This window comes from Corvus cornix, chromosome 17 (genome assembly GCF_000738735.6).
Source record: "Corvus cornix cornix isolate S_Up_H32 chromosome 17, ASM73873v5, whole genome shotgun sequence".
NCBI lineage: Eukaryota > Metazoa > Chordata > Aves > Passeriformes > Corvidae > Corvus > Corvus cornix.
This window is the reverse complement of record NC_046346.1, coordinates 5,822,849-5,835,256: the sequence shown is the minus strand read 5'-3', so window position 1 is coordinate 5,835,256 and position 12,408 is coordinate 5,822,849. Positions and strand designations below refer to the sequence as shown.

General features: G+C 45.7%; 1 protein-coding gene and 1 long non-coding RNA gene across 19 annotated transcripts in view; one reads left to right on the top strand and one right to left on the bottom strand.

Annotated features, from left to right (window-relative positions):
* The window catches only part of DNM1 (dynamin 1), a 66,370-nt gene extending 59,385 nt beyond the window's left edge, over window positions 1-6,985 (bottom strand). For 17 of the 18 annotated variants that reach the window (XR_005603260.1, XR_005603257.1, XR_005603259.1 and 14 more), the window contains exon 1: window positions 6,673-6,984. Coding sequence is in view for 12 of the 18 variants with exons in the window: in XM_039561772.1 (XP_039417706.1) it covers window positions 6,673-6,833 (161 nt within the window). In the remaining 6 variants the exon portion in view is untranslated. Of the gene's footprint in view, window positions 1-6,672 lie in introns of all 18 variants that reach the window. The other variant, XM_039561767.1, reaches the window with a different exon arrangement.
* Window positions 6,986-7,092: 107 nt separating this feature from the next.
* LOC109144379 lies at window positions 7,093-9,960 on the top strand. The gene is made up of 3 exons (XR_002045134.3): window positions 7,093-7,361; window positions 8,169-8,282; window positions 9,546-9,960. It is a non-coding gene; the product is annotated as an uncharacterized LOC109144379 (long non-coding RNA).
* The last annotated feature ends 2,448 nt before the right edge of the window (window positions 9,961-12,408 follow it).

The following is a 12,408-nucleotide window of genomic DNA, read 5'->3' as shown; positions in this document are numbered from 1 at the left end:
TTTACACCACATATTGTCAGTAAATCTCCTTTCACAGACGCCACCTCAGAACCAATTTTACACTGAGCACACAGGCTGAACACCATACGTTTCCAGATGACTGCCTGCCACCCCTTCACTAACTCTTCTGGTTTTGCCACTCAAATGCACTGCCTAAAACAAAAAACTAGGTACTGGCTCACATGGGTGGGGCACACAGGGGTTTGCTCTTGTCCAATAAACTCACTGCTCGAGACATCATAATAAGTTTCACCCCAGTACCTAGAACACAGCAAGAACTGTTTTCTTGATTAACTTATGCTAAGTTGTAAGCCACTTCCATTTCTCCTCAAAAAGATCCATCTTAAAAATCCTTATCCACAATTTTTACTCACACTTGTACAGACAGACTCAAACCTGAAGTACAAAAATAGGGACATTCGGGAATTCGCCAGATCAGGAAGGGGATTAACTTCCGGCCTTAGAATAACATTTTCAGAAGTCGCCTCAGATAGGAGGTGTTGCAGACAGACTCCCATTCCTTTTATTTAAGTCTAGCAGGATTCTGCCTGCTGAGTATCTGGAAAAGTCAGGGTCAAGGACTTGGCTTGGCATTCCCAGATAGGTATTGAAAACAATCAGTACCCTTTAAAAACAGTAGGTCATCTTTGCTTTGCCTGGTTTTATTTAGGTTTTTTGACTGTGTAATAAGCACATCAAGTTTTGAAAAACAGTAGCAGCCGACAGTTTAGCTTTTGGGAACTTTTGACTCCTTTCCCCACTGGTTCTGTTCCCTCTTTACAGCCTTGTATCACTGCATCCTGTTTACTGAGCAAACACACAAAAAATTCCACAACATTTACTTGTCCCAAAGTACAGTAAGGACTTATCAAAAAAACTCAAGATGTTCTAAGACTCTCAACTTGAGGATTATCATACTAACAAGGAGGGGTCCACACAAGGAAATGCAGCATCCTTGATCTGTCAGCTATCAGGTGATGAATTCTAGCAATGACAAGGAAATGTGTCATTTTTACACACCAGTAGGTCCAAACACCAACTTGCACAACACTGAGCATCAGGTTCCCCACTAGAGATACAGCTGGTTTCCTTTCCATGGGGTAAGTTCTGATATGATCTGAGACATGCCATAAAGATCTCTTCTTCCAGAGAATATAAGGCTAGTGGGCAGTTACCAGAAGCACAAGATCATCACTAAAGAGTTAAGCTGAAAGATACAGACAGCAAGATCTGCAGAGAACATGTAACTGCTGCAGGAAGTAGAAAAAATATTAGACTTTTACTTACTTGAGCCAAACCCTATAGGATTAAAACAAGCTGACAGAGAACAAACACAGGCAGACACTGCTGCTGCATCTACAAACACTGAGATTCACAGGTTTTTCCCTCACAGCCATCCATGTTATGTTATGTTATGTTTTAACTTAATCATGTATCTCCTTCTAGCATTCCTCCTTCCACAAGTGTTTGCTCAGAGCTCTACAGATCTCTCTTAAGTCAAATTATTTTATCTTGGGGTCTGCTGTAACACATTACCCATTTCCCCCAATGCTCCATATTTTTTTCCTTCCACAATTAATCCAAGACAAAAATAGGTATTTTCTTCACTAGAGACCAAAGACTGGCTGCCATTTGAAGGCCTTATCTGACCATAATTTATTTCTCTAAGCAGCAGAATCCTACTCCTGGCTCTTGCACCATCCACTGCAACCCTAAATAAGTCAGTTCACAAGCAGTGCCTATGTCTTTAAGCTGCAAATACACAGGATTTGACTGGCTCACAGATGTATTTATCACATAACAATTAAGGGCCCATGACTTGCAATTAATCCTCTCTCTGACAGCACACATCTCAAATCAGAACCCTCAAAAATTTAGAAGAATCGCACTTAAGAACCTCTTTTGTGGCCAAAGCACATGCCATGAATGTATCTTCTTGTTTAAATTTAAATCTGCTCCTGAAGTACTGCAATGATGCTCAGCATTGCCCAGTACAACAGACATTCCCAATCTATACATAATGTAGCTATGACTTTTACTAAGATTTGAACACTCAGTCCTCAATGCTCAAGCTTGCAAGGCACACACTGCAGCAGAAGCCTGAGCAACTTAAAAGTACAAAGATCATCAACAAAACAGTTTTCCTGCAGTAACAGGCCAAGTATCTCGATCTCTTTATGCACCCCTTTAAGATCCTTCACTTCTACATAGTTACTAAATACTGCTGTTGGCCTCTGCAGGTATTTTGCTGGGGAAGCTTTCCATAACAAAGCAAAGTATGTGTTATCAAGGAAAGCATTCCCTCATCATATCTTGGGGGTGTATTTATCTCTAAATGGCTGTGGAAGGTATTAAGTTGCTCCTCAAAGTTATACCTGAAGCCAAACTAAACCCTGCGGCTTCAGGATCTAGCTTTGCATCACCGGTACGGGACAAAGAAAGGCAAAGAGACGCTTGCTGCCAGGCCCGTGCCTGATTTTGTCATAGCAATTACTGCAGCTATGCCTAATGAGTATTTAGCCTTTCCACTGCCACAGGCACTGCAGTGCTGCATTTTCCCTGCTCTTTTACCTAAGTGGAAATTTCAGTGTGTTAGAAGAGGCAAGGTTAGCCCAACATGGTTGAGTTTGGGCCCACACCTGTCTCCTGATTCCTTCCAGGCAACACACGAACATCAGGGAATTCAGCATATACCATCAGAGCCTGGTGACAGACTGCTAAGTACCCCTATTTTGCGTGCACAGTTCCCAAGAGAGGATGCTTGTGGGGTACCAGATTCCAGCTCAGGTCTGGGGTCAAGTAAATGCTGATTCACTTCCCACAACTTTGGCACTGCTTAGGTCCCTTGATCATAAACAAGATGGTTTCATCTCCATTCAAGTCCTTCCACCCACTGTTCCCAGCCCTTAGTCACTGCCTCCTCAGCAGCCCCCTGAAACCATCTGTTCTGGAGAAGTCAGAGGTGCCTTGTTTTCCCCACGAAGAGCAATGCAGCTGTCCCAGCAGGGCTGAGCAGCACCCTGCCTTGGATCAGACACCACCACCACCACAAGGCACAGACATTCAGGGAGCCAGCTGAACACAGCCCAGTGCTTTTAGTTTTCCTGTTCATAAAGCACAGATAACAGTAATACTCCCACAAATCCAAAGATTTGTGTAACAGTGCTCTGAGATCATAGGATTTAAAGAAAACATATTTGTTATTTTTACATGGCAAAGTAAGAGCGGCATGAACATGGATGATTATACAAACAGCCTAGTGGGCTGTCTTGTACAACCTCCTCAGTCATTTGGGCTCTCAAATCAAATTAGCACATACCACATGCTTTGTTCTTTTCTTCAGACCAATTTTGCTGGTACAGGTGCCTGCTCCAAGACCTATTTATTTAGAAAAGGAGCCAGCAGGGAAGTAACAACACCTTAAGAACAAACTAAATGCTCCCTAAGGTCCCTTCCAACCTGAGTTATCCTACAAGCCTATAACCACACCAACAGGAAATGCCTGGAGCTCAACCAATTAACCTTCCTTCCAGTTCTGGGGCCCAGGATAAACCAGTCTGTGGAGAGATGTGTCACCTGTCCGGCTTCTACATGGCTTCTCGTTTCTTCAGTGATTTTATCACCACCAGCCGGTATCCGAGTCACCATGCTGAGACTCCAGCAGCAAAAGCACACATAGCAGCCACACTGACATCTGGTATTATAAATACAAGCTCTGCACTGTTGGATAATCTGTTAACAGCAGAGTAAGTGTCACTGAAAAAGCAATTAGCAGCAACTAGTAAGCCATCACATTCCGGAGGAAAAAAAAAATTTGTTTGGTAAGACACATAACTAAACACTGATTGCAGGCAGCATCATTCTTCCCTGCTTGGCCATTTCCAGCATGTGTGGGACTCGGTGTTACTGCAAGGTACCTGCAGCAGCCCTGGACTGAAGCCCTGCATAGCCACAACACAGGTCTGGCAGGCGGCAAGTGTGCTGTCCTGTTACGGAAACATGACTTGATGACAATTTGAAAGGAGCCCTGCAGGTCCCGAGCAGGGAAACCAGCCCTGGCGGGGCCTCCAGACCCTCTGCTGAAGTGTCTGCATCATGCTCATCAGCCAGTATGAAGCACATCAGCATTTGTTCTTGCACAGATTTCCATCCACTCAGAGAGAAACTCATCAGCGCTCACATTCACTGTGCAGCGAGCAGCTGCTGAGCAATAGCTGCACCACCATCCTGGTATCAAGCTGGAGCAGTGACATATGTCATGTCCACACTACAGCAATAATTGTATTTGTACACATTAGGTCTACACATAATTTCTTCTTATGACTGTTCAGACAAGAAAATAGCCCCTACCACAATTACACTGAGGAGCCATGCTTATTCTGGGTACTATTTCCATAGCTCCTTATCATGGCTTCCAATACCCACACAGAAAGGAAAGAGACTGTACATTACAGCAGGGCCCCAACACTACTTTAACAGGATTGGGGTTTGCAGCATATACACATACATTCTATGGTAAGAGGTCTCAAGTTACCAGTCTCTAAACTAGCCAGCACTCAAGGGTATCAAATGGAGAAAGACCTCTTCACACGGACATCTTCCATTTCCCCTCCAATTATTTCGTCTAAATGCTTTTCTACGGACAGCTCTCAGCTCCTGCTCAGGGGACCCTTTATTATTTCATTTTCTAAAAGCCACAGCACTATAACTTGCTGCTAGAGAGACAGCTGATGGGACACGATGAGGTCACAAGTTCTCCTGTGACAGGAGTCATCAGAAAGAGACAGAAAACCATTGAATTCATATATTTTCCATCAAGCAGATAAAATCCCCAGTTTTAAATTGGTGCCAGTGGAGATGCACCAAGGATTAGTAAATCCCCTTGTGTGGTTGATGTAAAGGAGAGGAGCAGTGTACCCCAATACACCAACTGTCCTTCCTTCAACAAACCCTCCTCTGGTCCAGCAGCCCTACATTATCTACGACACCACTGCAGCACTGCCTGCACAGATCCTCTAAAAAGGATTTACGAGGTTTGACTGCCAGTACTTAGAAAGCATGAAAACAGCAGAGCCAACAGGTGAACCCATTTTGCTCACAGATTTCAGAATCCATTTTCCCCTTCTTAGAAAGCTACAAAAGTCCAACAAGTTTTTCACTTGGGGAGCAGGAATTTTCTGTGACTACAGACAAACAAGTGGATCCTGGACTATGACCTGAGAACCGCACACTGCCAACAGAGGCTCAGTAAAACGTGTCTCTGCAATGTCCTTCCATTGGCATGATCCCAGCATCTCTGGGGGATACACTGCATGGACCTTCGGAAGTTAGCTAGAAAAGATCCCAAACTCTTTAAATTTTGTACTCTTATTTTCCCAAAACTCTTTGAATCTACGGCAAAGAAGAAAAATTTTTGTTTTGACCATGCTTTCTTTGTACCAGATACAATCCCTGTGCCTTCCTCCTAGTACACAGCACACCCTGCACTCACTGCTCAAAGATACCCTTGAAGAGGTCCAGAATTTGGGGCTACTTGCAGCTAAACAAGCAATTAATCCACACCACAGACCCTTCTGACAGTGGAAAAGCTTTATAAGCCATCCAACAGCAAACAGCTTAAAAGAAAAAGTGGGGGTGGGGGAACAAGATCCAATAGATGTTGTTTGCTGAAAGAGAAAAGCCCACGCAAGCATCTGACCAGGTATCAGCAGTCACTGCTTTTAAGGCAAGTCACCAGAAACCTGCATGCTCCTCATAGCATAAAAAGACACCTTGATAACTAAAACCCGTATATAACTTAATACAATTAATTAACAGGGCCAGGAACAAGGTGAGGAACAACCCCCCCTCCCCAGGTGTTGTGTGTCTGCGCTGAAGGAGATATTCAGGCAGCGCGGTCTGCAATTTACTCAAGTTGCAGATGATGAATGCGAAGGTCACATGAAGGGAAGACACCAGTATATTGCCTGTCACAAAATGGTAGCACCCGGGGATTTGAGCATATAGGAGAGCTATAACCCCGTCCTTCCTATAGCCTCCCTGCAGCTCCTGACATGGCATCCGCTATGGAGGACAACGAGCCTGGGCTGGGGGAGGGGGACGAAGCAGATTAAACTTAAACACCCTCCGCATCACCCCCCCGCAGCGACAACATCCATCTCTGAGCCCCGCGGTCCCACACCGAGCAGGGGATGGATGGAGCCGGTCCCCACAGCCACTTCAGCCCCCTGCGTTATGTAACAGCCAAGACAAGGGGGGGCTCCCACCGGCCGCCAAGGTGCGGCAGTGGCGGGGACCCCGCTGCGGAATGCCCCCAGGCGGAGAGCCCTCCCTTCCTCACTCCCTCCCTCCCTCCCGCGCCTCCTCGTACCCCTGCACCGCAGCGCCCGGGCGTCCTGCAGCGCTGCCCGCGCACCACACACTCGCCGAGCCGAGTGGCTGCGAGCGGAGCGCTGTCCTCGCACCGCGCTCCAAGTGCCCGCACCGCGCTGTCCGTGCAGCGGCTCTGCCCGCGCTGTCCCTGAGCTCGTCCCCGCACCGCGCTGCCCGTGCGGAGCCTCTGCCCGCGCTGCTCCCACACCGCGCTGCCCGCGGACCCCGCGGCGCTGCCCCCGCACGGCGCTGGCCATGCGGCAGCTCTGCCCGCGCCCCCCGGGGACGCCCCCCGCTCACCTCCCGACGAAATTCTCCAGCACGGAGCTCTTGCCGGCGCTCTGCCCCCCCACCACGGCGATCTGCGGCAGGTCGAGGTTGGCGTTCTGCCCGATGGCGGCGAAGGCGTCCTGCAGCCGGTTGACCAGCGGGATGAGATCCTCCATCCCGCGGTTCCCCATGGTTGCGGCGCGGCTCCTCGCACAGGCGAGCTCGCACTAACCCTCCCCGCAGCCCTCCCCGGCTCTGGGGCCGGTGGGCAGCGGCTCCAGCCCGCGCCCCTCGCCCCGCTCGACGCCGCCCGGGCTCCGCTCGCCTCAGCCCGCCCGCCGCGCCTGTAGAAGCGCCCCGTGCTGCCGCCAGGGGGCGTTAAAGGTACCGGCGCCGCGCTACATCCTGGGAGATGTAGTCCGGCGGCTGCGAGGGGCCGGGATAGGGGTGGCACCGGTGTCTGTTCCCAGAGACCTGGCAACGGGGCTCGCTCCCCAAAACCAGAGCAGTGCAGGCTGTCCCGGGAGCTGCGTGGGGTCGTGTCTGTGTGCGGAAGGTTGACACACCTGTGTGGCCCAGCCGGTGTGGGTGTGCAGCCCGGTAAGCCCGCCCCGCAGTCAGTCACGGTGCACCTCTCTGTGGGCCCGTACCGCCAGCACAGTGTCCACGGTCCCTGTGGCGTCCGCTCCCTGCAGCTGTGCAGCGCTGCCAGCGAACAGGTAAAATTTGGTCGAAGGACCCACGTGGCTTGGTTACTACACCTGCACAATATGATCCTCTCAGCCACACCGTTCAGTCAGTGCACCATGGTTTGGTCACAGTACTTGGGAACGGGCTGGCGCCTGTATGGGAGGGCTTTGTGTGAAGACAGCACCTGTGAAATCACCAGAATACAAGAGACATTTGAGATTATTAAACTGGAGGTTTGCTAAAACGCTACCACTCTGTAAGCATCTGGTCTAGCAGGAGGTGTCCCTGCCCATGGCAGAGGGCAGAATGAGATGTTTTTTAAGGTCCCTTCCAACCCAAGCCATTCTGTGGTTCTGCTGCTTCATTCAAACACAGATGAAAAATGCATCATTTTATGTTTATAGCTGTGAAACAGTAGATGTTGTTGCCAGTCTTGTTTTAGAGAAACACAAACAGGTGTTTCATTTTATGCACCCAGATTTTGTTTTTAAAATGACTTGTCTGCAATAAAGAGGGAACAGCTTAGCTTTAGGTTTTTGAAAGGGATGGGTTTTTAATAAGAATATAACATGAGGCCCTATTTGATTTCAAAGTATAGCAATGAAAACAAGTGTTCAAAAAAGCATCTGATGGCTAGCAATGACTCAGAAGGATGGAGAATGTTGCATTTCAAACACCTCTCAGTTCGTGCTACCCAAGACTCCTATTCACAGCTCAGAGAGAGATGGGGGTGGTGGGAGAAATTAAATACAAAAAACTGCAACAGATTTTGAGCTGTCTGTTTTGTTTTAAATGGCAGCTTTTTAGTTATAATAATTATAATGAGTATTTCACAGATGTCCATCAAATTTAATCCATGCAAAAATACCTACCTGGACATACAGAGAAACTGAGGCAACCATGGTGAGGGATGAATTTGCCTCATGCTCTAACACATCACCAGTGTGCAGGTAAGAACATTGAAGGAAGGGAAGGGAGCTGCTCCATCTGTATGGGTAACACCATTGTAGGGCATACGTGGGCAGTTTTGGGGGTTGTCAATGCTATTTTTTCCTCTCGGCAAATTACCCAGTAAATCTCAAGAAATAAGCTTAAGAAACTCAATATAGACTGTGGACAAAAGGCTTTGAGCATCCATGCAGCCATTCTGATAATTTATGTTGAAGGAATCTGGAAAAAACCCACGGTAGATAGCTGCTTCTTGTAAGACATCACCACAAAAAGAGCAATGAAGAGTATCAAAGGCTCAAATAATGATGTCACCTTCCTCCCTGGATCAGAGCTGAAGCTCAGGGAACTTTAGACCATGAGGATCTTTGAAGCTTTATTTGAGGAACCATAAGAAGAAAACTGTCCTTTTCCCAGAGCTTGCTGGGGAATTTGCAGTTCACCAACTGCAATACAGAGAAAGAATTCCCAGTCACATCACTCCAATCACCTCACACAATCTACCAGCTGTACTAAAAACTCTCAGTGGCCATGACCAGCTTCGCCTGGGGCTTCTCCCCATATCTGTGGGCCTGGGAGCTTTAATTAAGCTCAGTTCAGGGCCATCAGTCTCTGCTGAATTATGGAGACGTGTTTGTCTCTGGTTCAGTTGCAGCCTGTGGTGTCTTTGGGTCTGAGTTCCGCTCATGGGTTGACTCCTTAGCTTTGTCCCATGTAGTCTGAGTAGGTATTTTGTTCTGGGTGAGTCAGCTCTAGAAATAATCATTCTGGTTATACCATTCTTTTGGAAAAGCTAAAATGAAACAAATCCATTTGCTTTGAGAAATGTTTGTGAAAGACTATTGAAAGTACAGTATGTCAACAGCTGATGTTGAAGACTGAGGGGAAAAGTAGGGTTTATGTTGTCAGTTGAGGAGCTCATACAGTACAAAGGCTCATGCATGACTTCTTTGCAGGTGTTCTTTCCTATGTTATCTAGTTTTATTTTTCTGTGAAATTCATACTTAGTTCTTGGGAAATGTGGTCCTTTAGGGGATGTATTGGCGGGTTGGGGGGGGGGGTGTTGGCCTAACTGAAGTCTTAAAGGGCAAAACTGGACAGGAGGGTTGAGGGGAGCTAATAGGGTGCTCTCCAGGTATACAAGAAAGGAATAAAAGGAATGGTGGAAGTGGTGAAACGTGCAGAAATATTGGCAAACTTTACATGGATCATTAGTGTAAAACTGAGAGATGCACAGAATCCGCTCTGGCTTCTCTGTCCTGCAGAGATGTTTGTAAGCAAATGAGCTCCAGTGTCCGCCTGCAGTGTCACCCTAAAAAACTCATTAACAGTGTGAAGTCTCAACGCTTCTGCAGCAACTGCAACGGCAACCGCTCAGCCCAGAGAGATTGAACTCGAGCATCCGAGACAGCGAGGCTTGGATTTTCTGAAGCTTTACAAACCTACACCTCCCGTTGATGAAAAAGCGAACTGCAGGCACTCGGAATCGCTCCTGAGCCTTCCATTTTCTCTCCTGCCACAAACTGAGTTGCAAGGATGTTCTCAGCAAATGTACCTTTTGATTCTGTTATGCCTCCTACCTGCAACTTACGCAGCAGTATGTAGCAGACTGAGCAGGAAAAACAAAAGGAATTTTATAAACTGGAATGAATAGGAAAAATCTATTTCTTTCTGCCTTGGTAGAAAAACTGAAGATGTGAGCAAAGAAAAACAAGGGGGATGAAAGATTTCCTCCCTCCCCTTCTCCCCCCCCAGTTGCTATAAATATTTCTGAATGTACTTTAACATGAATCCCTAAAAATGCGTGTGGCCAAGCATATGTGTGTTTCTATGTATGGCTATCAACATAACGACAGTTGTGTATGCTGGTTTTGTCGCCTCATGCAAATAGGACTCCCAGTTTAGTTAGCATAATTAGAAATAGACATTTGAGAGCTGGATTCTGTCCTTCATTCCTTGCCCTTGCAAAAATAACACATCTAGTCCTCAGAGGAAAAAAGAGGCAAAAACGTGGAATGCAATTAGCTTATGAGTCTCTAAGTTACTTGCAAACTGTTTCTGCTGACTCCAGGTAGTGTGAATGTTTAGAATATATCACTGTGGGTCTTGAATTGGACAATTCTGGCCTTTTGGGTTCTTAAAAATGCTTATAAACACAGGTGAGAATTTAAATGGAATGTTTAAAAGCAGAGGTTAAATGTTCCAAAAAGAAACAGGCCTAGGATTGTCATTGTCCATACCAATATAGACTCCATGATACAGCTGACCAATAGTTAAAAATATTAACTAAAATTAGCCTCTTAAATTTCCATAACTATGTAAAGATGCCTACAGAGATAGAAAACACTTAAGTACCTATGTTATAGTACTTAAGTGCTACTATACTGTAGCAATGGTACCATGGTAACATCATTGATCTCTTGAGGTATCAGTTGCTCAGAGAAAAAAAGTTGATTTCTAATGCTTCTATTAATTGCAAAAGCTATTTGAAAGAAAAGCAGCTTTTAATTTTTGAGTTTTCAAATATAAAGCTTTTCTTTGTAGAATAATGTAGTGAAATGCTTCTTCATGTTCTGTGCTTAAACTGAACTGGTGTGAAAATCCCCCAAAAAGAGATAAAAGAAGGTAAATGTAGTGTATAAGACACTGGGACAGTATTACTGTTAGTATGACACCCCAGAATATACATAAGGAAAGAAATAAGCTGAATGTACAGTCCATTAAGAATGGGATCTGCACATGGATGTGAGTTTAAATTAATATTTTAAGAGCAACAAAGCTGAGTTCTCTGTGCTTTCTGCATCCAGTGAGATGTCACAAAATAGCTCCTGCCATATATTTTACCTTGTGAGACTGAAAATCACTAAGAGGAGCTGATTGACCATGTGGTAAAATGCATATAAAAACTGTATCTTTACCTCCTGTGGGCCTGTCCTGCCCATCAAGAAATATCAGGAATAGGTTTCTAGAACTGTATTACAAAGAATGAGGGCAAACATCCCTTAAGGCACAGATCATTTTGGTTAGAAATGTTGTATGAATCCAGTCCTCCTCCAGATAAAACAGACATGGAAAACTGTGATTCCAGTAAGTAGTATCAGCTGTTAAGAGCATGTCTGGTGAAACTTGACCCATTCTTTCAATAGATGGGCCCTCAAAACAGGAGAAAAAAGTACTTTAAAGCTCCATATGCTTTCTCTCCAAGAAGTTTGTGAGGCTTAAATACATTATGGTGAGAACTAGTTATATCCTGGTGAAATGGATGAGTAATAACACCATCCTTGCAGTTTGCAGAGGAAATGGTGGGCACCGCAGTATGCTTGTGCTGTCATAGGCACTGAGAAACACTTGGGTTTTCAAAAGTGATGTGGCTTCACCAAGGGTTGCATACCAAGTCTTTTTCAAAGCCAAAATTAAAACATAAAACTGCACAGTGCAGTCATAATGTTGGGAATTAGAAATCTCTGGTTATCTGCATGCCTGATCTGGTCCCTGGAAAAAATTCATGTAGCCCAGCAAGAACTTGGCTATATAATACAATCCAGCTCCCGAATAAAAAGCATTCATATGGTCTGTCCTCTTATCTGCCAACAAATTTCATAACCCTGATCTAATCATACAGAAGTGTAGTGCAGGTTGCCTTATGGTCGTGATCCAGCAACTCCACTGATTATAGTCTCTCTATTACAGGGCACTTTCTGGTTCAAGGTCTTACTTTGAACTCTAAATCTTACTCTGTTTCGTTCACTCCAATTGCCAACGAGGCACTCCCATGCCTAGGGGATGCATGGGTTGTTTTTGAGTGATAGTGCTGTAGTCTGCATTGTGTAGTCTGCACTGTGGCTCTTTTTAAGGTTCTGTGTATTCTCCCATTATGACCTGTATTTGCCACTGCACACTGAGTAGTGAGTTGCTTAATTATTGAAAGGGAGATGTTCCTTACAGGAAAAGCAACTGTCAGTGGATGGGAGGTCAAGGTCTGCGTACCAATGATCACTGGGCACTGACAGCACCCTTTGGCTGTCAGCCTGACACACTGTTTTGTTGCTTGTAGTGAAAGAAAGGATCCTAACCCAATTTTCTGCAGTTTCCTTAGATCTCTGTATGACTTTCAAACTAAATGGTGTG